Here is a 27,597-nt window from a genome sequence, read left to right on the forward strand (position 1 = left end):
CCACATGATGGCAGCATGGACATGACTAATGATCAATATTTAGGTGCTTGACATCTTGGTTTGTAACTAAATTAGTCATAAACGATTGAAATGCTTTAAAACATCACATTTGAAATGATGTCCCCTTACTAGCCTTTTCTTCTCCACATTACTTTTTATGTTTTATTCTACTCTTTTACTTCTTTTATTTCATTGTGCTGCTGCAACCACCTGAATGCCTATCTTTAACAGCAGGTGGCAGTGAGGAGCTTGACCCATGCTAACACTTAACCACAGAAGAAGAACGCTGCTAGGTTAGCTAGCCAGCTACGAAAGACTCCAGTTTGGTTAGAGGTGTGCATCAAAATGCTCCTTCAGACGGTCAGACCGTGGCTGCTGCGTTGCAGGAGTCTACCTTTGGCTTGCTCAAGATCTTACTACGCCGACCAAGTTGCTCGACTGGGCTCTCAGCCAGACAAACAGACTTCTGAATACCAGGTAGGCTATCCTGATGCTAAATCTAGCTAGCCAAAATGTAACGTTAAGGCTCCACTTGCTGCCAATGTCAACACTAATTTACCTGACAAGCCAGTGTTAAGTCACGTTTAGGTCAGCAAAAGTTGATCAGTATTACGGCTATAGTTTATTTAGCTTCTTAACCAAACATAGAGGAAATATAGTCTTTTAACTGGCTACAGGAGGTCAAAACCTTGAGTTTACATGGAGCTCATCCAAGGTCTCAGCATCATTAACATATGTCACTGCCAGGTCTAGGCATGGAACGATATTAAAATATGTCACAATTATCCCGTTCAAAATCATTTCAATTCACCATATTATACAGATAATAATCAACATATGCTTAATACTCTTAAAATGGCTCCTACTGGAGTCAGTTCACCTTACATTTAGTTAAGAAACACACCTTTTTTTGCATCACAGATGGGACACATTTAGGCACATAAAGAAAAAACTCAGGCAAACTAGGTAGCAGAAAATGCAAATTATGGGTTACTTTTTGTTTATGTATAGGGGTTTTATGTTTAAAGGTGTTGGGTTGAAGTTATAATTTAATACTATTAGAGTAGATAAACTACTGTTGGTAAATGTACGTATACTACTTAAAGTGTCCACCTTCAGTAAACACCATAGGTAAACACTAACCAATTCACCTTCACTGATGCAATGCCAAATCATGTCACTGGATGGCACCATATACACGTTTTCCATCTTGGAGAAATACTTGTTAAAAATGTACCACCGGCATAAACATCTCTATAAGGAGGAGACTGAGGTTCACATTAAACAGTTCCCTGTGTTATGCAGATGTGCTCTTTAAGTTGAATGACAAAGTGTTGAGCGATAGTAAACTTCTTATTTGCAAATGGTCTAAGAGCAGACTGAACCATTTAATAAGCCCCATGATCATAACTTGTCCTATTTTGTAAGGTCAAAAACATTCTGTCTCAATCTTTGCCCACATGGATCATGTTTTTTTTTTTCATTTTAAGCACTGTTTTCATAAATATTTTTTTCTTGATTTATATATTTTTTAAATGGTTCCTCTGTAATTCTGAGCATTCCAGGCTTCGATGTTGTTGTTTTTTTATGCCACTTGACACTTTCACAAAGTGGTGCTATGTCTGCCACAAGTTGTGTCATTGGTAGAACATCATACAACATAACATACAAAACAAAATTCTAACTACTGCTTCTTCTTGCTTTTCAGGAGAATTATGAGCGAATGAAAGTTCTTGTCGATGAACTGAAAAGCCGGACAGAGAAGATTAAATTGGGTGTGTGTGTGTGTGTGAGGACATATGCCATGATTACACACAACTACATTAATGTTAAATACATTGCTTTGTATTTTAAACACAGCAATCCAACAAAAAATTATGTCAAATTTCAAATTTGACATGTTACATAAAATTGAGTAGACTGAAGTGTATAACTAATCTACAGTGAGTTTAGGGTTGAGTTTTTGTAGCGTAAAATAGTATATCCATACTGAATGTTTATCTTTTAATGTGTAGTGTAAGTGTGTTGTTTTGGTCAGGACACACACGTTTCATAGTGTTAGCAAATTGTTTGTCAAAATGCTTTTTATTTTGTATCATTCCAGGTGGGGGAGAAAAAGCCAGGAGACTTCATATTTCACGTGGGAAACTCCTGCCTAGAGAGCGCATAGACAGACTGCTGGATCCAGGGTACCTCCATCTACTTTCATCTTTTGGTGTTGGCCACATCCATAATTCATGGCTGACTCATACCCAGCAGACCAGATGCATTATATTTTTAGTGTTCTGGTTTGACATCATCATATAAAAAAAGATTGTGCAGCCAGGTAGTTTGGAATATCTGATGCTAAACACTTCACCTTTACACATAGAGATCACGGAAAGGAGGTTAACTGTAGATCTCTCACATAATCCACTATCACCACACAGACATCACTCTTTCATGCTAAAAAATGTGAACATCTTTTTCCATCAGACTTTTATACTAAGAATTGTTTTTGTGATTGTTTTTTTCCCCTTCAGGTCCCCTTTCTTGGAGTTCTCTCAGTTTGCGGCATATGAACTGTATGGTAAAGAAGAAGTCCCAGCAGCTGGTATTATCACGGGGATTGGGCGGGTTTCTGGGTAAGAGCTATGAACGCCTTTTTTTGTGTTCAGAATATATATTTTGATTAGAAAGGATAATATGTTAAAAGTCACAATGATGATAATGCTCATTTATTTGCTGTGTTCATTTCATCTTTGTTTACCTCAGTACTCCAGATGGATCAGACAAATGTCAATGTTTTCTTTATTTCTCATAGGGTGGAATGTGTCATTGTTGCAAATGATGCTACTGTCAAAGGGGGAACATACTACCCGGTTACAGTGAAGAAACACCTCCGTGCGCAGGAAATAGCCCAGCAGAACAACTTGCCATGCATTTATTTGGGTGAGTTTTTAGGCTGAATACAAGTGTTGGTCACAACAAAAGGAGGGGACATTTTTATGCATTCACCACCAGAAGCAAACCTATAAATATTAATGTTATACTGGAGAAATAGATTGATCAGCCATGACTCTGCAGTTGTTCCAAATGCCCTGTGGGAAAACCCCTAATGTTTTTTTTTTTTTAGTTAATGTGGCTTTGAGGCTTCAGTTCATCATAAAATGAGACACTGGATGTATGTAATATAGCAAAAGGCCCAATGTTAATAATAATCAATGACATCTATAGATTTTCTGATTTTCTTTAGTGGATTCGGGAGGAGCCAATCTACCCAGACAGGCTGATGTTTTTCCAGACAGAGATCACTTTGGACGCATTTTCTACAACCAGGCCCGGCTGTCTTCAGAGGGCATATCACAGGTGATGCTGCTGTTTGGCTTGATAGCATTGTATTTCACATTGATCCTATAACACTCTTAGAACATCTTCATACTCTCTCTCTCTCCCTCACTATCTCTTACTGGAGCCTATTGTTGTTATCTTGGATGGATCTCTTGTGTGGTTTTCAAAAAAACTTTGCGTTGATTCATGGAGCCGTTGTTAAAAGCAGTGAGAGTTGGTTCTGAAAAATGATGCCTGAGGGAGCAGATATGGCAAATTTAAATGGACTGCTCTGCTGCACGTTATTCATCTTTCCATTCCGTGCCCCGGCCACAAAAAAAATCCATCTTGCTATTGACTGTTGAAGAATAGACGTCCTTGTGTTTTTAAAAGCATAAGTGTGTGTGTGTGTGTGTGTGTGTGTGTGTGTGTGTGTGTGTGTGTGTGTGTGTGTGTGTGTGTGTGTGTGTGTGTGTGTGTGTGTGTGTGTGTGTGTGTGTGTGTGTGTGTGTGTGTGTGTGTGTGTGTGTGTGTGTGTGTGTGTGTGTGTGTGTGTGTGTGTGTGTGTGTGTGTGTGTGTGTGTGTGCGAGCAAGCTGATAAATGTGAAAGGTGCTGCTGTAGAGAAAGTCAGGTCTTTCACTCGCATCTCTCCACTGAACCCAGGGGTGATAAACAAAGCACAATATATTCATCCCACTTCGCCGAGCTGAATGCCCATAACAATTCATGCTAATATTCTTTCTCCTGATTATTAATATGATGTATTATTCACATATTTCCCTTTTTCTGGCAGCTATTATTTTATTCTTTAGACTTTTTCCGAACCTATTTATCATATTACCGCCAGATTTACCACTAGATTGCTTTATAACAAAGTACAGTTGCTGCTAGTGCCCCTTACATTGTTATAAATCACAATGATAAATCAATCAAATTCCCATTGATAAAGGGCCCTGTTGGCCTAACATATTGTTTTAATTTGTGTCCCATTTAGAATATTTAAATGTATAGTTTATTCCGAAGGCCTCAAGGTCATTTCAGGAGGTGAAGATAAGATTGGCTTTGGAATAGTTCCAGACTCCCCTGATAGTATTGAAAGATAAACAGTGCTGTCTTATTATTTTCTGTGTGATCTGTCAGAACATGGGCTGCTCTATAAAGATGTGTATTATGCTGAGAATGTTAACCTTTGGGCAAATGACTGCCCAATTTGTACATGCTATGTCAAAAGTTTCCCTGGTCAGATATGTTTTGTACCATATTTACATATTCAAGTAATGACAACTGAGGCTTATTGAGGTATTTGAAGGGATTGGCCTTAAGTACCATTCTTTTTTTTACAACAAGCCCTCAAGAACAGGATAGTGCTACAGTGTGAAATCTATACTGAATCATATTGGACTTTTTCTTGACTCTCTCAGGTTGCGGTTGTGATGGGCTCCTGCACTGCCGGTGGTGCGTATGTCCCTGCCATGGCTGATGAGAGCATCATTGTGCGGAAGCAGGGAACCATTTTCCTCGGAGGACCTCCACTGGTTGGTCATATTTTTGTATTCAAATTTTATTAAGAATAGGATTAACACTAGTGCATCAAGTTGGCTCGTATTCCTGTTAGTGGATTGATGCTTCATTTCCCAGGCTATAGGTTTGACCAACATCATTAAAGGTTTGCTATGCACGCAGTTGAAGATGAGGGGGATTTGTTTACATTTGCAGCGACTGTAGTTAGTTTAAAAAATATATTATCTCTACACATAATTCTTACTATTGAATAATTCTATCATCATAAATCAGAACCAAATATTTTTTTTAGACACATGGAACCAAATGTAACTATGTTTGTAAACCAAACTGTGGGCCATGCTGCTGTAAACAACGACAACAACAGTGAAACAGTAATTTTTCAGGAAGCTTTCTAACCTCAAACAGTGTTCCAGGGATCACATTTTTCTGTGAGGAAAGTTACGAGAATATAACGAGAAAATGTTCACTTCTCTGAAACACCCGAAGTTACATAGTGCACCTTAAAATGAGCAAAATAAATACTTTTTGTTTTAGTCCATTCAAGCTGTTTAGTAAATGGCGGTGGAAAAAGAACTCCACTCCATATTGTGTTTGTTGTTTCCATTCGTTTGAGGTTCTCTTTGTATTTACAGGTCAAAGCTGCCACTGGGGAAGAGGTGTCTGCAGAGGATCTTGGTGGGGCTGATCTTCACTGCAGGTATGATATAACAATACTTTTCACAACAATCCAATGGTTCTGCTTTTACAGAAGTGTTCGAGTTAACAATCAATAGGCTTTTGTCCATAGCAACGCTGTGACTCAACCCTAAAGTCAATCTGAGTTTGATCAACATTCTTGATAAGACTCAAATGGTAAAGACAATGCTGCAGTAGGGATTTCTATTTTTTAAACGTGGAGCAAATGTAATTAATTATACACACATCACATGTGCATGAGATGCAAGGCTATTGAAAATCAGAACTGATGAACATTTTAAGGTTCAGTGTTTTTGATATGCCAACCCCTTAATGGCATGAAAACACTGTTTATTTAAATAACTAGTGCAGTGCCGGTAGGAAACAGGTATTAGCAAGTGCATGCTTAAATGTAACCCGTCTATGAAAGTGGGACACAGAAACGGATCTAGCCTACACATAGGCAGTGTCACACATGATGACTTCACATATTTGGTCCAAAAAACTTAAAAATCAAGGATGCACACCTTTGTGCCTTGCGCAAGCCATATCCAGAAGCTCAGGCCGATCTGACTAAAGTCAGAGAGATATGTGAGTCACAGACAGACAGACAGACAGACAGACAGACAGTCAGACGTTTCTTGCTTTATAGATAGATTTTGTGGTTTGAAGTCAGTGTGCTGGCTTTATTCTTAATTTGATTTGATTTGAAATGTCCTTTGAGCTCAGTATTTTTATAACTCAACAAAAGAGACAGAAAAGGTCCATATTTACTGATTGACGTACTGTCGTTGATGGGAAAAAATGAATTTCTGTAATAACTTCAGTGATTTGTTGCTTGCTTAACAGAAAATCTGGTGTGACGGACCACTACGCTTTGGATGATAACCATGCGCTCCATTTAGCGAGGAAGACAGTGAGGAGCCTCAACTACATGAAACAGATTGAGGTCAGTCCAGTGGTGACAATCCTGAACAATCACCGTCTAGTGCTGTCTGTTATGTCTTTATGCTGACACACAGTCTGTTGTATTTCTCAGGTCACCACAGAACCTACTGAAGCCCCGCTCTACCCTGCAGATGAACTCTATGGCATAGTCGGAGATAACCTAAAACGCAACTTTGATGTCAGAGAGGTATCTGTCTAGTTTCCTGTACTTTGTCTTGAAGGGGCAAGAAAAAAAAGGTCATAGGCTGTACTCCCAAGAGGAAATTAATTTAATATTTTCACAAGAGTTAAATGGGTAGTTTGGGTCATCTTTTAAAGTTATAAAAGGACTTGAAGCTACAACACAGGAAAAACATAATCAATCAGTCAATTTATAATCCTTCTTTAGCTCCCACTCAGTAAGCCACTTATATAAAACTTTGCCACAATGCCCTTTGTTTAAAATGTGTTTCACGGAGCAGTCGAATGAATTAAATTGATTTTGTAATAGTATTACCACCAGAAAACAAGATTTATAGAACGTAAGCCCAATTTGGACGGGCTTTGTGTCCGTAGGGGAGGTAGGGTAATATGGTTATTACTTTTGCAAACAAGAGCACACAAGTGGGTCATTTCTCCCAGTCCCTATCCACCCTGGTGTTTATTCCACCTGCAAAACACTTGTTGGACCTCTGATCATTTTTCTCCGGTCCAAATGCAATGTCTGTGTATTCACGCGGTATTGCTATATTTCTTGGTGGTTCATGTGCACCATTTTGTGGGTTTGGATATACTGTATAAGACACAAAATTCGACTTTGCAGCCCAAAAGAAAACGTCGAAAAATAAAATCCATAAGGAGAGCCGGTACCCACATACTATTACAATGGGCCATTGTAATGACTGCTACAGGGAAGCACTATAGGCTGGTCACGAGGGATTCAATAGATTTAATTGGTACAATTGAAGGCAGTTGGCCATTGTCTGTGAAATAGGCCTACCAAAAGAACTACCGTATAATGATGTAGAAATGTTGTGTGTTCTGTGAACGAGTAGCATATTAGTAGCAACGGTGGAGTATCTCAAATTTCATCCAATACCTTGGCAAAAAGGCCTTCTGGAACCATGTGGTTAATTATGGAGGAACATGACTAAACTGTAATTGTCCACATTTCCATGTTATTGTAATTTTCTCAGAATGGGTCTTTTGACACACTTTGCAATCTCTGTTTTATGCTGAAAAAACAGGAATAATACAAACAAACCTGCCTTTTACAGGTTCAAGAAACACTGTAAACAATGTTTAGCTGTCAGGTCAATAATAGCCAACTACCATCAATCACTTACTTCATTGTGTGCTCTCTAGCAGAAGTGTGCCAGATGTTCCCATTTGGTTTCAAGCCTGTGCCTTTTGATTGTTGTTGTAGACCCATGAGCAAGAAATCCTGCTTTGTATTGTAGAACGTTATTGGCAATCCATTTAGGATGCAACATTAACCGGCTGCTCCCTCTTAACAGGAGAGGTTCGACTGTAATAGGCTTTTCAACACAGGGCACCAATTCACCACTAAAGAATAATTTGCTTAAAGTATCAATCTGGTGAGATTATATATTTTGTCTGTTTAACAATTCCTATGAAAACACCAACACCAACAACAAGTTGATCCAAATAACAAGACTTATAGTGTAGCCATAGTCCTCCATTGTTGTCCAAAAGCTTTTAAAACCACATCTAGGAGCCATGCTGTTGCACTGGACAAAACATGGACATTGTAGTTTATTTTGAGTTGATTAAACATACACCGTCCTGCTGCTATACCAAAATATATGGCAGAAAATCCCCAACAAGTACACAATTTACTCCTGTTTAAGAAAACTACCGTGCCCCGCTGTTTTAGGAAAGAAACCATATATTTGAATATTTGCCCATTTGTTTGTTACATCAGTAGAAATGATTGGACACTTATTGTCTCAAGCTAAACAAACAAAGTCTTGTCTATTGGCGGTCTCGGCCTCTGTATTTGCTATTGCATTACTGGCCCTAACAACTTCTATTCATTTAATTGCAGGTCATCGCCAGAATCGTAGACGGCAGTAGATTTGACGAGTTCAAGGCTTTCTATGGAGACACACTGGTAACAGGTTTGTGAAATATATGATTTTTCCTTTTCTACAACCCGAACAATTCCGCTTTTCTTTTCATTTGTTTTCTCATCCTTTAACCGTTTGACTTTCTGTATGCACCTTCAGGATTTTCAAGAATATTTGGTTACCCCGTCGGAATCATTGGCAACAACGGAGTCTTGTTTTCAGAGTCTGCCAAAAAGGTAAGGAACACTTGCAACCAAGGACGGTAAAAGTGAATGTTCCCTTAAGAATTAATGTGCATTGAATCGAATATGGACGCAGTGAAATTTGCCTCTGGCTGAAGAACATTTTTTGGACTCAGGGTTCAGCTTCAATCCTTTGAAATGATGATCAAACGGGACGCCACAACTGTATACAAATGTGAAAACCTCAGCATCACAATCATTATTCATTTCCGAATTAGTAAGCGTTGGTTTGACAATGTGTCTTTCAAAAAGTCAAGGACATTAACATAACACTGAAGAAGTTCACATAGTATCCTTCACAAAGACTGACTGCTTACAACCATTGACTACCAATATTTCTCTCTTGAGGGAGCTTTAGTCTTCATAGATGGTTTGTACTGACCTTCCACAGTCAAAGCGCTCGTACAATAAGCTTAAATTGGACGTGTCTGGACCGTCTCACGAGTGCTCTAATGAATGGCACTGTAATAATGTAGCATTTAGAAAACCATGGACAAGAGACAATCAGGATTTTCATTCAATATAATTCACTTAAATTGCTGTGAACACAGCTGAACTTCACCCAGGCATAAGAAAGATGAGGAGCTGAATTTGTGATTATAGACTATTACATTTTTTTCCAAACACATTTTGAATTCGATTACAAGCTTGGCTTGGGGGGGAGGTTTCTTTGATTCATTTTTTTTGTCTGATAGTATGCGCATTGGATATCTCGTCGCTGTAATTGCTGTTGAAAGGGACTGACACAGTGCTTCAGACAGACACAGATGTGGAACAGACACGCTCAGACAGCATATCCAAGAGAAATCAATACAGCACCTGCATTTTGAGATGAGATGCCTTTTTTTGAAACACGCTGTCATCACTTAAGACGGACCCTGGCTCCTATTATGCTAACTATTTAACTGTTAAAAGATTTTCCCTCTGCATTTGTGTTGTGTGAAAGGGACAGGTAACGGAGAGAAGATTAGATTTCTGTTGTCAAGCGAGAGCAACGTGATGGATCACTTATCTCCAAGTGACAGTTTCCAATAGGCAGCCATCTTTTACACCGTCTCCAACTAGTGTTTACACTTGACAATGCAAGGCAGGATGCTTGACGGAAAGAAAGCCCGCAGAAGCTAACTGCCAAAATAAAGAAAACACCCGAGCAATTCAGCAACACAAAGTATATGGAAATGAGGTGTCTTTCTCCACACACAGTGCACAGCTTTTGTGCTTGTTTTCCTGTGCGATGATTTCTGGCAGCTCTGTGTTGTTAAGCGGCTCCTTCGTATTCAAAGTCAAATCTAGCAAATACAAAAGTCAGTGTGAAACCTGATGACCTCCCTCCCTTTGATACATTTCGACCCCCCCGATTCTTCTCAATTCAAAGGAAGATGATGATGAAGGTGAGGAGGATTAGAGGAACATGAAGCAGTTGTACATTTTTATGCTAAGTTTGAAATGACCTGTTAAATCAGCTCCTTCAGAGGTTTCCAGCCACTCGTTTAAGCACAAACTCCTGTTTGATGCAGACTGTGTGTGTGTGTGTGTGTGTGTGTTTGTGTCTTCTAGTCAAGCATGTCAAGCAGTTCAGCTGACACACTTCATTTATATTCTCTCTTACATATTTATGCAGTTGTTTTTGTTGGCGGATCATATTACTGTTAATAATTTAAGTTGCCAAGAAAAAAAGAATCATTACCATTCCATCATCTATTATCATCTGTGATATCACGTGTCTGTGCCTCGTGTCCTCTGGGCAGTTTTTTTTTTCTGTTGCAATGAGGCTATACAAGATTCACTGAATATTTTGATTTCTTTTCAGGGGACCCATTTCATCGAATTATGCTGCCAACGAAACATTCCGCTTATTTTTCTCCAAAACATAACAGGTCAGTGGGTATTTATTAATATTCGAGTACTAATAACTTAAAAATATCATGTCAATGTTTTTGCTTTAAGTATGATCTCAGGCACCTAATGAACCCTTTCAACACAATCTTTTAATTTGTAAATGGAAATTGATAAAAGATAACTCTACACATTTTGCATGGTATTTGGAGCGTATCGGATAATGACTAAATTCTTTCCAGTTATTTTGTTATTATTAACCATTCACTTTCAACTCCATTTCAACTTGCACTCTCCCCTTCTTAGGCTTCATGGTGGGTAGAGAGTATGAAGCAGGAGGAATCGCCAAGGATGGAGCCAAGATGGTGACCGCAGTTGCCTGTGCCAACGTGCCCAAGCTCACTGTTATAATTGGCGGCTCCTACGGTGCAGGAAACTATGGCATGTGCGGCAGAGCCTACAGGTAGGAAGAAGTTAATGAGTGATGTGTGGTGGTGGAACAATACGACAAGCATCACAAATAGAAGCCTGGGCAAGACCTTGTTACTACATACATGTGAAAATCATCAGCTGTCACAGAGCTGTTGTTTGTGTATAATTGAAATGTATAGAGACAGTAGAGATGGTACAATGCATTTCAGTATGTAGAATAATAAGCATCAGATTCAGATGTTCTTGGATTTTTTGCATTCAAATAGAAGCAACCTTTTGTAACTGCAGTTTTGAACCTCTTTTCAATGATATAAACACATTTTATAATAGAAAGTTACAAACATCCATTTTAATTTTAATTGTCTGAACCCTGAAAACTACTCATCACCTCTTCATAGTTTTTTCTTTTGTCTAGATAATTTCCCCAAACAGTATTTTTTCTAATGGAAAAGGAATGATAAGATAAAGAGAACTACGTGATGGTTTTGATTGTTTGCCGGCCTTATTTTAAAGGTTCTCCTCTGATTTTAGCTTTGGATTCATAATGGACAGTTGATATACAAATAAATCAATAGGAATCTAAATCGATGCAGTACATCTCTTCATTTGACTGTAAGCAGTGCCCTCTGGACCCACGGATATATTATATAACTTTTCTTTTTGCAGAAGTTTATTCCCAAGACCTGTAAACAAACTTTGATGTGTGAAATCAGTGGAGTTCCTCTTCAATATTTTGTCTGCGTTGGGTTGCACACTGATACTCTTCATTTCGTGTATCTCCTCAATAGCTCAGAATACAAGCTATTGTCATAATGAAGGATGGAGTCTTCTGAAACTTCTTCTCATCTGTTTGTTTTCCATCAATTTATTGAACACATTTAGAAAAAGTGACAGGCATCCTCTTGTGAACTGTAAATAAGCAAAGATGATTTAGCATTAGGCATTTAATGCTGTTATTCACCATTTGTTAGACTTTTTGAGTTATTTAGTATTTGCTAAGTCGTCTGGTCCGTGCCTAAGGTCTCATTAATCATGTTTTGCCGTAGTTGTCATCGGATTATTAGACTGTCACCAGAGCATTACATCTCCGTTAATACGAGCCTCTGTTTTTGTTTTGCTCTTTATTAGTTCTTAGTCTGTGATTTAGCTGGCTGTTCTGGCTCAGCAAACACAAGCAAACTGATGCTTTTTTTTATATATATATAAAGTCAGACAAGAGATTCACTTACACAAGAATTAATAAAACAACAAATTGCAAAGTTAAATAAAGATACATGAAATACATTAATTAGAGAAAAAGTAGAAAAAAGCAAAGTTAATAGGATCCCTTGAGCAAAATAAAAGGAAAAAAAGTAATAACATTTTGATAGACAGTGGCAAATCTTTTACATGTGACATGTAGAGCGTTTTTGAGTTTTAGTCTCACGCTTCACATCACAAGAGCAAATTAGTTCCCATTTTTATATTGTGTTGTGTTACTTTCTAATGGTGTTATGCAATCATTTTCTTTAATAAAAAACATTGGCTAAGCACTTTATTTATTTTTTTACTTTTAAATTAAAATGTGCTTTTAGATTAAGCTTTACATTTTTATCCAACTGACACTTGTTCATTTCCCACTGGCAGCCCTCGCTTCCTGTACATGTGGCCAAATTCCCGAATCTCCGTAATGGGCGGTGAGCAGGCGGCCACTGTCCTGGCAACCATCACCAAGGATCAGAAGGCACGCGAGGGAAAGGAGGTAACGACTTCCCATTAATCATACCTTCTGCACTTCACCGGGAAAGGCTTAAATGAGCTTGTGTGGACGTGCTGCCAACAAGGATATACATTATGAAAGACACTTTTTCTTTCAGGAACGGTTTGACATGGCACTTATACAAGGATAAAAGTATATCGGTGTTAAATGTTACAAGCTATGACTCATCCTGAATAGTGCAGTCTTCAAAGGGCTGCAATTAAACCGTGTCAGGTATGCGGCTATGGCTGTATTAAGTGTGTGTTAAGAGGTTGTTAACATCAGAATCACTCCGCACATCGGAGCCCTGACGGCAGACATGTTGTTCAGTGATATTTAAGATCGTTAAAACAACCTATGACAATTAAAAGACTACAAAGGTAGAAACAAGTAATCACAAACTTTCATAAACAAACACAAACTAAACTATGAAGTAGACATGTCACCAATTCCTCAACTTCATCAACTTGACTGAATGTCTCAGTAAAAAAAAGCAGCCAGAGTGTCTTTATCTTCTGTAATTTGACATATTTTCGAGTCATTTGTGGCAGACACAACGAGAGGAGGTTAAATCAACATTTTGCAACTAGAGATGGAGCTGTCGAGGATGGTTGGCCTCCACCCACACACTGCTTATTAATGTAATGAGATCAGGAGACAGTGGATGAGGGAGAAATTAATGAATTAGAAACCTCCATCTTGCCAACTTACATCCAAACAAACACCTCGTAATATCACTCTTCCAGCAACACAAGCTGATACTTCGGTCTAGCATTGTGTGAAAGGCAAGGTAAGCCTGTCGCCCACAAATCAAATTGGATTGAATTCCTTTGTGAATAAACCTAAAAATGATATGTTTTTTTGGCTTTGTCTTCAACCAAAATTTATTGTGTCTTCCTAGATCCCGGATGATTCAAAACTTCTGCAATGAATCTTTGTCAAACCAATGGTACTAATTCCTTTTTGTTTGAACCTTTTCTCCACCCCAACACAGTTCACAGCAGAGCAAGAGGCTGCCATGAAGGAACCAATAGTGCGGCGGTTTGAACAGGAGGGCAGTCCATACTTCTCTAGCGCCAGGTGAGGTTTAGTATTTGACACATCATACTATATGTCTCAGGCAGGTGTGTGATAAAATGTTTTTAACTTTGATGACTTTGATTGAAAAAAGGAAATCGCATCCTGAGCAAAAAGATTTTCAAAAACCTTTAGAAGTGTATTTAAACTGGAGGAAGAGCGAGGGAGATGAACACAGACTCTTTCATTGATCACAGACCTTCATATGTTCTATACAAAACATTGAGTGAGATGTAATCTGACATATAATAATGTGACGCACCTTTATTTATTTATTCATTTATTAATGACAGATTGTGGGACGACGGAATCATTGATCCTGCAGATACTCGTCTGGTTTTGGGACTGAGCCTCAGCGCCGCCCTGAACGCACCATCGAAGAAGACACGTTTTGGAGTGTTCAGGATGTAAACGCTTGGTTAGACCTCTGACCTACCTAACAGAGTTTGACATGTTCTGTGCTTGAACTAGTCTTTGTAGATTTAACAGATTTAACAGATAAAGAGCAACAATCATAGATAAGAAAAGAAGAAAAGAAACACTAAAGTAGAATCACACAACCTTGTATCCACAGGGATGTGATTGGATGGTGTGCTGTTGTCTTGGGACATTTCCACTAACAAGTTGTGCCTTAACTGTTAACTACTCCAGTGTAAATGCAAACTGTATTTAACTGTCTCCTTCCCCCCCATTCCCCTTTTTGATGGATTGTTTTTTTTAAACAATTACTGTAAATGTTGAATTATTAAAATGTAAAAATGCATACAAGTGTTGTCTTTTTTAAAATAAGGACAATAACTGCTGCTCAGTGATAACAGTACCTGACAAAGGAATATCAAGAGAAAATAAATCTTAAGGGGGCGCTGTTTAGCTATAAATATCTGATTGGCCACAGTCTAGATGGATGGTAGCAACATTTTTTTAAGCTTATTGCCTTTTAAATGACACAAAAAGCTGTTGTGAGCAAAACTATAACAAAACCTTTTTTTTTCAGGTTGGCAAAACGCAGTGCAATTATCGTTCTAAGCAGCTACAATAAAATCTCCTTTCGCGAGACTGAGCCATGCAGCCTGCTGTGTGCCTTTGGTGTTTATAATGCTGTGTACCGTAGATGAGCCACAGAGACCAGTGCTTAACTTTACCAGCTGGCCACCCTTTCTCTCGCTTCCAGTTTGTCAGTGTATCTCTATATCTGAGCATGTTGCACACAGTTGGCATGCTCACATATTGGTATATAAACCATCTGAGTTCAGTCTGGCAACATGTTACATTTTTCCCTCCATAGAACTTGTATAGGCCAAGGATAAGGTGCAGCTGTGGTTTTTGAAGGATTGAATGGCTTCCTACAAGCCAGCTGATGAATGTGCATAACTGAAGGTCCCCTCATGCTCCTCTTTGTATGACTGTATGGCTGCTACAAGCTGCTTTAGCCTCACCTTTGGGAGAACAGAAATACACCGGGCCATGATGTGTGCCACACACACACACACACACACACACACACACACACACACACACACACACACACACACACATACTTCACTACATCCTACCAGCAATTTAAATACATTGATTCACTGTTTATGCCTTCATCTTTTGCCACCAAATATCACTGTGGGAGGCCTTATCAAAAAACATGAACTAGTTTTAGAAGTTTGGATTTTATTGAAGTACGCAAGAGTAAACCGAGAGTAAAAAAAAGTATTCATTTTTTTTCTACGGAAACATAATATGTTGATCAATAATGTCGATTCACTCTATCTCTCTGATGTCAAAGCTGATCGAACTGTTCTCACTGAGCAGGACTGCTGGTGATAATTGCTTTAATAATCACTCACTGGGTTGCTTCAAGGTCTCCTGTTACAGATATTTGAGGCGGACCGTTTGTGAGGCCAGAACATCCTGCAAGCGTTCCATCTGATGTCGAGCATTTTGCTTTTGAGATTGTTCAACACTTCACACCTGCCGAGGAGATGACAGCCTTCACCAGCGTACAATGGATCAATAGGTAACCAGGACCTTGTTGACAGACACTCAGAATATCTCATTAACAGAAGTAGAAGCCATTGGAAGAGCCTCAAATAAATAAATGCCACATTCAAATGGGTGTGTAAAACCTTCAGAGGACCAAAAGAATTTCCAACTACAATCCATTCTGCATCCATGTCAAAACATTATTGTGTACCTCTGAAGTGCCTCTACTGGAGCTAATAGTGCTGCTGAAGAAGGACATGCGAGGCCGTTTCAGTCAGATACAGAGTGAAGCTGCATTCTGACTGAACTTATTATTGCTTTGCTTGATGATGAAGGCCAGTCCAATGCAGTGTGTTGCTATGCGTGGGTCGGTATCCAGGGTATCAGGCAATCTTTACAACTTTAATAAAAAAAACTTCTGAGTAAACTGACTGCTGCCAACAGTAGCCTATGCCAATTTTAAAAAGTGATCCCAATCCTCATTAAAGTGACAAGAAGATGATGCTCCATATAGGGGGTTAACAATAAACATATTCGTACCGAACCACACAGGCCGTACCGCATTATGTAATAATGGTGTAAATGGCTTCAAGATAACGTAAATATGCCAAATGTACAGGCTTGTTTTTATTGTGGTGCTTAACATGCACTTTTATTTGAGAGGGACACCCCCAGCTCCATTACATCTTATGGTCAGGATCTTTTCTCACATGCCACCTCATATGTAGCCTACTTGGTCACCAAAATGTACTTGTGGCAATTGTTTTTGTTGATTTGACCTTCTGAGGGCAAGTTGAAGTTTCTAGTTTGTAGATCACAAAAGTATCCACATATTCCTGCAGTCACTCTGCAAAGAGCAAAGCGAGCCTTTGTTATGTGGATTTTGTTTGCCTCATTGTGACTTACTGTATTAGATCAATTAACTTCTTGTACAGACTAGGTTGATTCATAGCAAACTATTCTGTTGTCAGTTGTTGCAGCCTAAAATAAAGCTAAAGCTTTGTGTGTTTAAGGTCAACAACAACTCAACCTGCTCATTATTCTTATCCGTCTAGACATTTGCTCTTCCCTCAGTGATTAAATGAATCATTGAGCAATTCAGTTTAATGATTCATTTATGTCCAAAAATAAATAAATAGAGCCAACCTGATTCAGGAGCTCATTCACTCTCTAAAAGATCTGCTTTGGCAGTTATGACTCATGCTGAAGTCACCCAGTGGACTAAAAATAATCACGACTGAGAATTTGGGTCAGTCTTAATGTCTAGATCCTGGAGGAGAATGGATTATTGTCTCTTGCAGATATTGCTCAACGTGAGAGAGATGCCTTAACATTAATATTTAAAAGATAAGGAATCATCTTTTATATTTTGGGTTAATCCCACCTCAAACTGTTACAGCATTAAAATCATTTCAGTCATGTTTAGAACAGAAATGTGACATTCCTTGTAATTTAGTCCTTGTGAAAAGTCCAAATGGACAAGTTTAGTTCTCACTTATATCCAGGAAACTGGATTCTCACAAACTCACCTGTGTTTTTTAAAAAAAAGTGTTTTCTATTAACAACTGTAAATTGATTAATTTGTTTTTCGTTTTGTTTATGTATGACATGAACAACACATTGGCACTTTTTAGTTTCTGCAATAAACTTAATCTCAATGGCATTTTTTGCTGGCATATGCCTTTTCGTATTACTATATTTTGTTGACAATTTGTCAATTTGATATATTTTTTTACAGAGTAGTTTGAACCACTTTTGAGTTAACCAAACTAAATTGTTCCCACTTTGCTCTAGTTCAACTTCTTCCCCTGTGAAGTCATTAGTAGTTTGCAAAGCTATGCTGAAAAAGCATTTCTCCCACACTGCTCAGGACACATCAGATCAGATCAGTTCAGGTGCTCTTATCCCCCATGCACCCCCTTCCCCCAACCGTTCTGTCCCGGGTGAGGAGGCTGTATCCTCGGGGAGGGGGGAATCTGCAGCCTCCGTCCTCCTCCACATTCGGCTCTGTGTGGGTGCGTGCGAGCGTGCGTGCGTGCGTGCGTGCGTGTGTGTGTGTGGTGGCCCGGACGCCGAAGTGACGAGCCTTGTGGTGCAATCTACGTGTGTGCACCGTGCCTGGACTGACAGGGCCGGAGGTCCAATGAAAACACGTCGACATGTTGAGTTTGTCAAATCAAAGCCAAAGGGGAGGCGCTGTCCCGACGTCGTCTGAATTACGTCATGCCCAAACAGCTGGTCTTTGGCAAAAAAAAAAAAATGTGAAAAAATGTAGACCAGCACAGCGACTGAGAACTGAAACCGGGCTGTAGCCCCTTCACTAAATATTTGGCTTTTAACGATGTGGCAACTGGAGCGTCTGGGCTCAGGATGTAGCCCTCCGAGGCTCCTCTTGCTTGTTTACACCTCTCTCTGCGCTCTTGGAGGTGAGTGCTTTCCGTTCAGTGTTCGCTGCTTTGATTCGTGAGGAGCTGTTCCTTTTGTCGGGGTGCTGAAATCCTCCCACAGAGCAGCGGTAGTGCCATCAGCGGCGAGTCCCGGCTCTCTCACCACAGCTGCTGCTCTCTGCTCGGCCACCGACCAAACCGTTTTTTCGTGAGCACAGACTTCAGGCTTCAGTTCCGTAACGCATGGTTGTTTCTGCTAATAATGTCATGCAAACACATTGACAGATGCTCCTTGAGGTTGTTATACGCTAAAATAGCCTACCAGGGGTCTGAATGTGGCCACAAGAGAACACATCAGGCTGGACGCTTTTTGTGGTTGTTGCCTTCGGTAGTTCGTGTATGTTTTAGTTGACAAGTTTAACAATAGCGTTGGCATAGTGCAACATCTGACCAGACTCACCAGACACTGAGACAATGTTTGAGTTCAACCCTGTTATTTCTTGTCTTTAATTTAGCCCTAAAACGAACAGATTGTATTGGATAATATGGCATTGTTGAATGAAAACCTTTTAACTCCATTTAATTATTGCTCCTTTTTTAAAAGAAAAATCTAATGTGGACCGGCTTAAATCATGATTTTTGTGTCCAGACCACCAAGATGCCCCCGCTGCTTCAAGACAAGACATGCAGAGGCGTTAAACAAAAACCTCATTGCTCAATTGTGGGACAACAATGAATCCATATACCCACCACAACACAAGCCTGTTAAAAGCTCTGTCTGAGGATGTTGCAGTCCCCCTGACAGACTTGTTGCTGTTTTGCTCCATCAGTTTTGGTAAATCTTTGGACTTGGTTGAAGTCACTCAGATCAATTTCCCTCTCTGCCCTTCTATTCCCCCCGAGGGGAAAAGTGTAATCTGGATTGGGTCTTCAGAGGAGAATGCAGAATTGGAGGCTTTTCTCAGGAAATAATTCATGTTTATTTGTATGGCCATTGTCTCGACGGTCAGTTGTGTATCAGTTCAAATGCTCTAAAAAGATGAGATGTTCAGTTTTGTAATGAGTGTTAGTATTTCACACATGACTCCTCGGGTTTTGAGGTCCGTGATGTTGGAAGAAGAAAGTCCACACGTTTTCATGGCTGTGTGTTTGATTTTTTATTCATCAGTTCCTGAAGGAGGTTGTGAGTAACATGAAGCAGATACGACTGTATGTGTGTGTGCCTAGAAGTGGGAAATTGATGGCCAATTTACCCCATAAAGAATATGTCTTATAACCAATTTTGTCACTGATTTTGTTATTTCACTTGCATCTGTTTCTTTTAAGATTTTAAATTCCAACACGGTAATGCTAGTAGAGGAGGAGGACTTTTGAAAAGCAGCCTTAACCTACGCATTTCGAATATCCAGCTAAATATTCAAGAAAGAATCCGATGGCAAAAATGATTATGTCTGTATTACGCCTCTAACAGAGTAAAACAGTGGTTGGGAGGCGCTCATTGAACAGATTACTGAATATAGAGCCGTGCTGTAAGAAAGCCTGTCGGCACTCTGCTGCCGTTATCTTCAAATGAGAGGTCTTTATTCAGCTGGCAAACACAAAAGCATATTTTCGATATTCTCACATGTTTACACATGTGGCGTTATCACTGACACTTGTGTAGTTTTTCTGGGCACATTTCCATTGAAGAATCTTTTTCTTTCCACACTGAATTGTTTGAAAATAGATATGCACGTTTATGATTCAATTCTTCTAATAACAATCTTGCATGTGGGTTTCAGAGTCGATTAGTCAAAACAACTTTGGATAATAATATTTTTTAAATGTATAGCCTGACTTGTCAGTTGTAACTATATCGATCCATATATACTGTACACATTACAAAACATTCGAAAATAATATTTGTTATGTGAAATCTGGCTAACACACGGTCGTGACATTTAACAATAAACTTGTCCCTATGATAGAATACTGACCATTTATAGTCCATTGGAATACAACGATTAAAGATGGTTGCACAACTGCAAATAAAGAGGTGTGTAGGAGAATACATCATAACACACAGACGACACACAAAAAAAGGTTACATGTTGGTACTAGACTTAGGTAGCTTTTTAGACCATTTGTCTGTTTCCTTTAACATGATGCGACTACATCTACATGCAAACCCAACAGGATGCATGGCATGACCTTGAGTTGTGGGACGTTCATTTGAGGAGCGATTTTCCTTCACTGAAATATTGGATTTGTTTTTGTATGCTTGAAGAGGTGAAACTACAAATAGAGAAAATAGTGGATAAAAAAGATGACAAATTAACATAGTTGTATGTATCAGAAATCAGATTTTCTTAATTTCTATCCCCAGTAATGTTCTCACAACCCTTTTGGGGCGATGTGTGGAAGTCTAATAAAATGGTGACTTTCTTGTAACTAAGGTGACACTGCCTTGGGCATGCGTGGGATGAGCGATTCATCCCAATTAAAAGTCTTTCTATGTAGAGGTGCCAAATGTGTCACTTTTTCCTTTAAAATGTCAGTCTGACCAACAAGTTAATATCCACCACATACAGTGTGTCATCATTAGTGGTCTAAGATGTGATCTGCACCTGGAAGAAAACCCTTTTCTTTTTATTTCTAATCAGACAAGCAGAACATACGGCTGACTTACTGCATGCACACTCTGGCAGTGTTAGTGACACACTCCAGACTCCACTTATCGAATTGTACCACTTCAATAAATTACAAGTTTCTCCTCAGTCTCAGTCGTAGCAGGTATCTAAGTAATAAAAGGCAAACAACATCAACCTAAATGTTAAAAAAAAAATGGCAAATGCAGATAGTGGACGTAAGGAAGGCTGGCAATGGAGTGGCTGGGAGCTTTGTATGGGATTAGGATTTAGCACTTGACAGCAAAATTGCCTCGCTGTGTTGATTATTTTTTTGTTGCCTCCTTATTCTGCACCTTTAGTATTGAAGGTTGCTTCCATAGGTTGAAGCCATGCAGCGTGAGCTTTGAGGGCTGGAAATAGTGTGGGGGAGAGAGGAGTACAGCAGAGCCATTTTTCTCTTTTCAGCTCCTCACACACATTGGCGCACACATTCAAGAAAAACCTTTGTCTTTACGCATCCACGCCTCAGCGCCTTGTCACTGTTAAAGGCTCTCATGGTTTTCCTTACACCGTGTCATCATCAAGGAAAAAAGCAGAAGCAAGTGACATAATAGGTACAGTTACTGTCTCACTACAACTGGTAAATGAAATGGAACTAACTAATTGGTTATCTATTGAATACTGTGACATTTGACTATTTTTGTACAAATTGCAGGTGAGATAATTATCTCCCTAGAGAGAGAAAAAAAAACTGTGAAAGACATTGCCAGTACAGATGGTAGAAATGGTTGAAATGCCAAAACACAAAGGGAGTGTGCTTTGGAAAAGCCACTCTCCTCTAGTGAAACATTAAGGTGCCTCCACATTGTTCCCATGAAATCTGATGCCTTCCTTCTTATCCTTTCATCTTATAACACTTACTGTATCTGACGGATATAATATGTTTTTAATATAGCAATTATGTGACCCACGCAGATTTTGACCCCCGCTGGGTGTGCTCAATTGCCAGCCGTGCTCATGTATATGCGATATAAAACCTGTCACTTGTTCTGCGGCTTTTATACGCAGTGCCTTCGGTGGATGTAATCCAAGGATTTAACATTATGCAGGATGTAAGTGAATCTGCATGCATACGTCTCCCTCAGCTGCTTTAAAGGGATTTTGAGTCTGTGATCACACATTTAGATGATCTAGCTCCTTACAAACAGGTTGGCGCGTTAAAGGAGAAACTTGTCATTATGGACTTAAGACAGCAATACTGCTTTATACCTCTGCTCTCATTTTCAAGGCAAATGGTGCTGACATATTGGAAAATGTTTGTGCTAAAGATTCAGTCTTTATGTTAGCAAAAGTCAAGCAGCATGGTGAAGCACGGCAATGTAGATCTGTGTATCGATCGATTGGTCCACCACTTGGTTCAGACTGATATCTCTCAACAAATATTGGATCTGATGACAATTATTTTTGTACTATAAAAGGTTTTCCAAAAGGATGAAATAAAATGACTTTAATGATATCATTACTTTTATCCGGTGGCGCCATAAAGTCAGATTTTTCACTTATGCTGGGAAATAAATATCTGAACACTCTTGGTTTCAAGAGGATGAAACCCATACTTTGATGATCCCTTGACATTTTCATAGTGTTCGGAATCAGGTCAAAATTGTAATCGTCGAAAACTGGTTTAACATTCCATACATACCTGCAACTCGACCTCAGCTTAGCAAATGCTAGCATGCTAGTACACCAAAATGTCAAACATAATGAACATTATATGTTCTAAACATAATTCCAATGACATCAGGATCTAGCATGGCTGTAGACTCTATAAGTCATGTTGATCGACTGTAGGAACCTTTTACATTTTCTCAAGAAGTGTACCTCATTTGTTCCTGGTTTATCCTCACAAATCTTCAGGAACATATACTCATACTATGTTTCCGTTGCCCCACAGATTGCCTTTTTGTGACTGAATACTTCACCCGCACGCCTCGTAAACTGAATGCTTTCAACTCCTTTGCGAGTGTGGAACTGTTCCACTTCAATGTGCCTGACGACACCATGATGGCCGTATGGAACCTCATCACCTTCAAGGAGCAAGGGGGCACCTTTGGAGACAGCTGCCCGAACCGCAATGTGACTGTGTAAGACAATTGATTTTGTCATAAAATATTTATATCTTTTTCTGATGTTTCTTGTGTTGATCTCAAAGCCTTTTCCTTTGTTGTTCTTTTGATGAACTAACGTATGGAAACTGGAGTCTGGTTCTTATCTAGGGTACAAATGGAAAAATAATCAGCGTGGTTTACATTTTACCTTTGGGGAAAAGGTTATACAAGCTGGTTAACCCTGAGCAGTGTCAGCTATTACTGGCAGCCTCTGACATATGGAAGAACTGCTGTATAACATTATTGCTGCATTTGGCTTTTCATTTTGCCTGTCTATTTTTAATCATATTGGTAAGCCCAGCGTTTCTCATGTGAGCGTGTGCGTCGGGTGACTCCTCTGTGTTCCTGTGTGATGTTGTGATTGACGTTGACACGATGATCACATTCATATATGTGGGGCTGCTGGATATGATTATTAATGATTTGGATTATGAATTTTTCATATTTGAATCAGAACATGCCATCTGTGCTCATCCAGTCAGCTGTTTTCTATGGAGGAATTTTATGTATTCTGTCCTCCTCTGTTGTTTTCAATTTTGGCTGCTTGTGATTTATAGGTATTTCAGGTCGGGGGCTCCTCCAGTAATCAACCCCCTGTTCACCAGCTTCCCTCGGGACACAGTCGTCCCAGGATCCTTTGCGGTGACTCTTACCTGGACTCTTCCAAACCGTACCACAGGAGCTTTCAACGTGACCAGCCCGCTCCCCGGAGACTGGTTCCTAGCCGCACATTTACCCAAGGACGAAGGCAAGATCTCAGTCAAGGTTAGCCTGAACAATTTTTTTAGTCCAAATAAAAACCATTGTTCCATGTAGAGATGTGAAACTGGGAGTTGTAGTGACGATGTAGTTGGTGCTATTATCAGTCACTGCGTCTCCCAGAGGTCATGCACTGTCTTCTGGAGATAGCACTGTTTTGTGTGTCTGTTCAGCCATAGTTGCGTTTGCTAGGGAATGTTGTGAAAGCTTTGCAGTTATTCAGTCATAAACCAAAGTACTGGACAAATGAGAATAATAAAATGTTTGCCTGATATTGGAGCTAGATTAGAAGTCAGGGGATCATTAGGCCACATTACATTACATATCCTATAGCTTACAGTTTTATCTAAAGCACCTTCCAATGAGTGCATTCACTCATTTCAAACCCAGAACAGCAAAAATCCATTCAACTCATCCAGTAGCTGGTTAGACATTCAACTCATAACCAAAAACTGTCCACCCCATGGTGGTGCCATTTAAAAGCAATGGGGGTCCTAATTTAACGTTATTAGGACCCTCCCCCAGGACCATGAATGTCTGTACAAAATTGCATGACAATTCATCAAGTCTGGAACAATGCGATTGACTCACTGACCAGTGAGCCATCATTTCCATCCCTAGGGACAGAGTGAGCCAGTATGGATAAAAAAATCTCCCACAGCATCAGAGGTTAAGAGCCCAAATGAAAAGCTGGAAACACGGTGTTGGTATACATCACTCTCTAATGGGAAGTGAAACGGAAGCTTATTTATGTAAAAGTGTTACTCAAATAAGATCTCTTCATGGCTACTTAACTCCCCCTCGTAATATAAAACAAATCTAATAAAAATGATGTAAGTATGTGTTGGGATTATTATTCCAGTTTGTGCTGCAGAGCTTAAAGAGCCAGAACAGTGTCAGCGAGTTTTTCCTTCATCCCAATCATTTCTCCCATAAACACCTGCTGATTCCCATTTCAGGCAATTTATTTGTCACTGGCTTGGCGTTCAGTTGTGCTTCCTCTGTGGTTTCCACCGGCTGGTGAAAGGTGTTTCTTGAATACACAACAATCAAAAATGTCATCAGAAGTTGCTATCAACATTGCACGTACAAAAGGAATTGGGTTTGCTTTGGAGGCCCCGGGAATAGAAGCCGCCGTGGCCAAAATGCGACTAGCCTCCAATGACACGCTGTATAGATGGAAATAACGCACCCATTCCCAATTCTGCTTTCTGAGGCAATTCTCCAGCAGCCGAGACGTGATGTGTTCAGATCGCAAAAGGAAACGCGGGTGAAAGCAATGCAAGCAGAGCAGCAGGAACGCACACTGCATTAATAACAACCTCAGTCAAATCCTGAACCTAGCACACAAGACCTAGCATCCAAAATAAAGACACAGATGAACTGCATTCAGACATCGGCACATGTTCTTTGACTTTCTGAAATGTTATTGCAATACGGATAGGCTACATGATACAAGTTGTGATTGTGTTTATGTGAGCATATATATTTCTAAATTATACCTATTTGAAATACCGGTAACTCGTTATCAAAAGTGTTTTTAAAAAATTAATTACTTTTTTTTATTTGTATATCATTCTTACATCGTGGTGTCTTTAAGAAGACATAAAGCAACACTGGATACTGTCCAGACACTTTTTCAATTGCTCGCTTATCAAGACCAGCTGCATCATATCCTGATTTAAATAATTACTCGCCATATAAAGCTCGGTGTAGAAGAGGAAATTGAGGGGAACTGATATAAATAATAAATGTTATTACATGTTTAGCCATCAATCCAACCATCTTTGTGTTTCTGGGCATCTGCTGGCACAACTTCATCAAAGTGTATCACAACCACTTTAACACAATCTGGGAAATGGTGACACTATTCAGATTTAGGCTGTAGTGATACAGGCATGGCCCACTCTATAATATAATCGATCACCGTACTGGAGGGGCTCTTTTCTTTCACTTAGCCATCACTTAAAGAGACCTGGCTGTTTTATGATGACCATTAAAATCAGGGTTGACATAGTGGTTTGCAAGGGTATAATAGTCTTTTATTAAATGCTGGCTATAGTGTCCACTACGCTTGTCTTCTGACAGAACAGTAGAGCTGCAAATTTACATAAACCTGTAAAAACTGGAATTAAATAGGATTTCTTTCACACATTACTGACTAACTCAATTGTGCATGTCTATTTGTGTTACAAATAAGCACAATAAATGAGACTCAAACGACCATGGAGTTCAGAAAGGCTGAAAATAAGCTCTCAGAGGTTGTGTTTTTATGGCAGCACGTTGATGGATTGAATTAAAATTGTTCAGGTGTACCTAATAAACTGGAAACTCAGTGTATACACCAGAGTATTCCCTGAAATTGAATTTTCTCAGTGGGCCATTTTGACTGAAGGAGCAACAATAATGCGATTCTTCATGTTTTCAATGGCAGTTTTTGTGCTCTTTGGGCTAAATTGATTTTTAGAGTTTTAAACATCCTGCCAAAAATGAAATTGAGAAAATAAATGAATGTCTATTTCTTTGTTTTCTGGAATGAAAATGGTCTGATTCTCAAACACTATCAAAAGCTGTGCGGTGTAAAAACATTGGCTTTCAAAAAACCCATATTGGTTGAGCCTTAATTAAACGCAACTTGCCTGCATGACGCATGTGCGGGTCCAACTGACAGGCTGTAATAAATCAAAGGGGTCACCTCTGCGGTTCCCGGACTAATGCCACATGTCACGGTAATAGTGGCTCGGGCGGGCGGGGTTAGTGAGCGGTTGACAGAAATGAAGGACCTCATTTGGCATTCACACCTGTCCGTTTGAATCAGGAGCAAAAGGGCTCCAGTTTCGTTTTCAGCACAGATTTTTTACAGCAAATGTTGTGTGTAGAAACAGAGCAGTGCACGGCATCCTGGCTCTAAAGCCATTCTCCCCTGCTCGGCTCATCTCACAGACGTAATGCACATCAAGCATTAATGGTTCAGAACAACACGGCTGAAATAGTGGGTGTGTGTTACGCTGTGTGGCAGGCAGGCAGGCAGAGCGAGAACAGAGTGATATTAATCCAAGAGGGTGACAGGCTTTATGCACACAGTCCATTAGGAATTTTCAGACAGTCTGAAGGATATCTAATCTTGTCCTTACCAGCTTTTAAGAAATATTGTTGAGTTAACCACTGAAATACACTGAAATGCCATCTGCACCGCTGCTGTCTGATCTCTGCAGGGTCTGTCTGAAGAATGCCAGTATCTGTTCCAACCTCAGCTCATTGTCCAGAGGCTGATCGGGATTTCAACGCTTTACCCAGGTTACTTCATTGACCAGATGATCCCCGTCCATAACAGATCTGCACTATATAAGTAAGTCTACTAACCTAGCTTCAAAAACCAAAAGCCGGGATGGGTTGGCTTTGAAAGAGAAAATAATACATGTTGCACTATCTACCTCCCCACTCTATTGGTTTTCCTGGAGTCTGCCCCACAAGCTTATCTTGAATTTTCACATTTTGAAAAGATGCAATTTCCAAGTGCATGCTTATAGTTTGAGCACTTTTATTAACTTCTCATCCTCTAAAAGTCACCTCAGTCGAGCAATGTCATTTTTTTGGTAGGGGGTTATGTAAATCTCTGCAGGATGTTTTGAAGGTGCCCAAGGGATGTCCATATTATGCATAAGGAAATAATGTCAAGGGTAACCACATTTTATTTTATTATTTAAATAGTAAATATAGAGTGTATGTACAGTACCACAAAAGTAAGTTCTTGGTGAGTGTGTGTGCTATGCTGTGTGTTTGTATGAAAATGATATACCGATGTATACTCATTAAAGGAATACTTCACCCATACGGAACCAGCGTTC

At 39.5% G+C, this 27,597-nt stretch overlaps 2 protein-coding genes across 2 annotated transcripts in view; both read left to right on the top strand.

Annotated features, from left to right (window-relative positions):
- The first annotated feature begins 281 nt into the window (after nucleotides 1-281).
- Nucleotides 282-14,608, top strand: mccc2 (methylcrotonyl-CoA carboxylase subunit 2). Its single transcript, XM_080042289.1, has 17 exons — nucleotides 282-477; nucleotides 1,709-1,775; nucleotides 2,105-2,189; nucleotides 2,523-2,624; nucleotides 2,804-2,931; nucleotides 3,236-3,348; nucleotides 4,733-4,846; nucleotides 5,468-5,532; nucleotides 6,360-6,459; nucleotides 6,550-6,645; nucleotides 8,506-8,578; nucleotides 8,687-8,763; nucleotides 10,580-10,646; nucleotides 10,912-11,068; nucleotides 12,664-12,778; nucleotides 13,770-13,855; nucleotides 14,146-14,608. The coding sequence occupies exons 1-17, from the start codon at nucleotides 346-348 to the stop codon at nucleotides 14,261-14,263; spliced, it is 1,695 nt and encodes a 564-aa protein (XP_079898415.1). The 5' UTR covers nucleotides 282-345; the 3' UTR covers nucleotides 14,264-14,608.
- Nucleotides 14,609-18,167: 3,559 nt separating this feature from the next.
- tmem8b (transmembrane protein 8B) overlaps nucleotides 18,168-27,597 on the top strand; it is a gene marked incomplete at both ends in the record, with an annotated part of 35,056 nt that continues 25,626 nt past the window's right edge. The window contains 4 exons of the mRNA XM_080035574.1: nucleotides 18,168-18,252; nucleotides 22,777-22,966; nucleotides 23,548-23,755; nucleotides 26,965-27,098. Coding sequence (XP_079891700.1) covers nucleotides 18,168-18,252; nucleotides 22,777-22,966; nucleotides 23,548-23,755; nucleotides 26,965-27,098 — 617 coding nt within the window. The remainder of the gene's footprint in view (nucleotides 18,253-22,776; nucleotides 22,967-23,547; nucleotides 23,756-26,964; nucleotides 27,099-27,597) is intronic.

Source organism: Ammodytes marinus (genome assembly GCF_949987685.1).
Source record: "Ammodytes marinus genome assembly, chromosome: 2".
Classification (NCBI taxonomy): domain Eukaryota; kingdom Metazoa; phylum Chordata; class Actinopteri; order Uranoscopiformes; family Ammodytidae; genus Ammodytes; species Ammodytes marinus.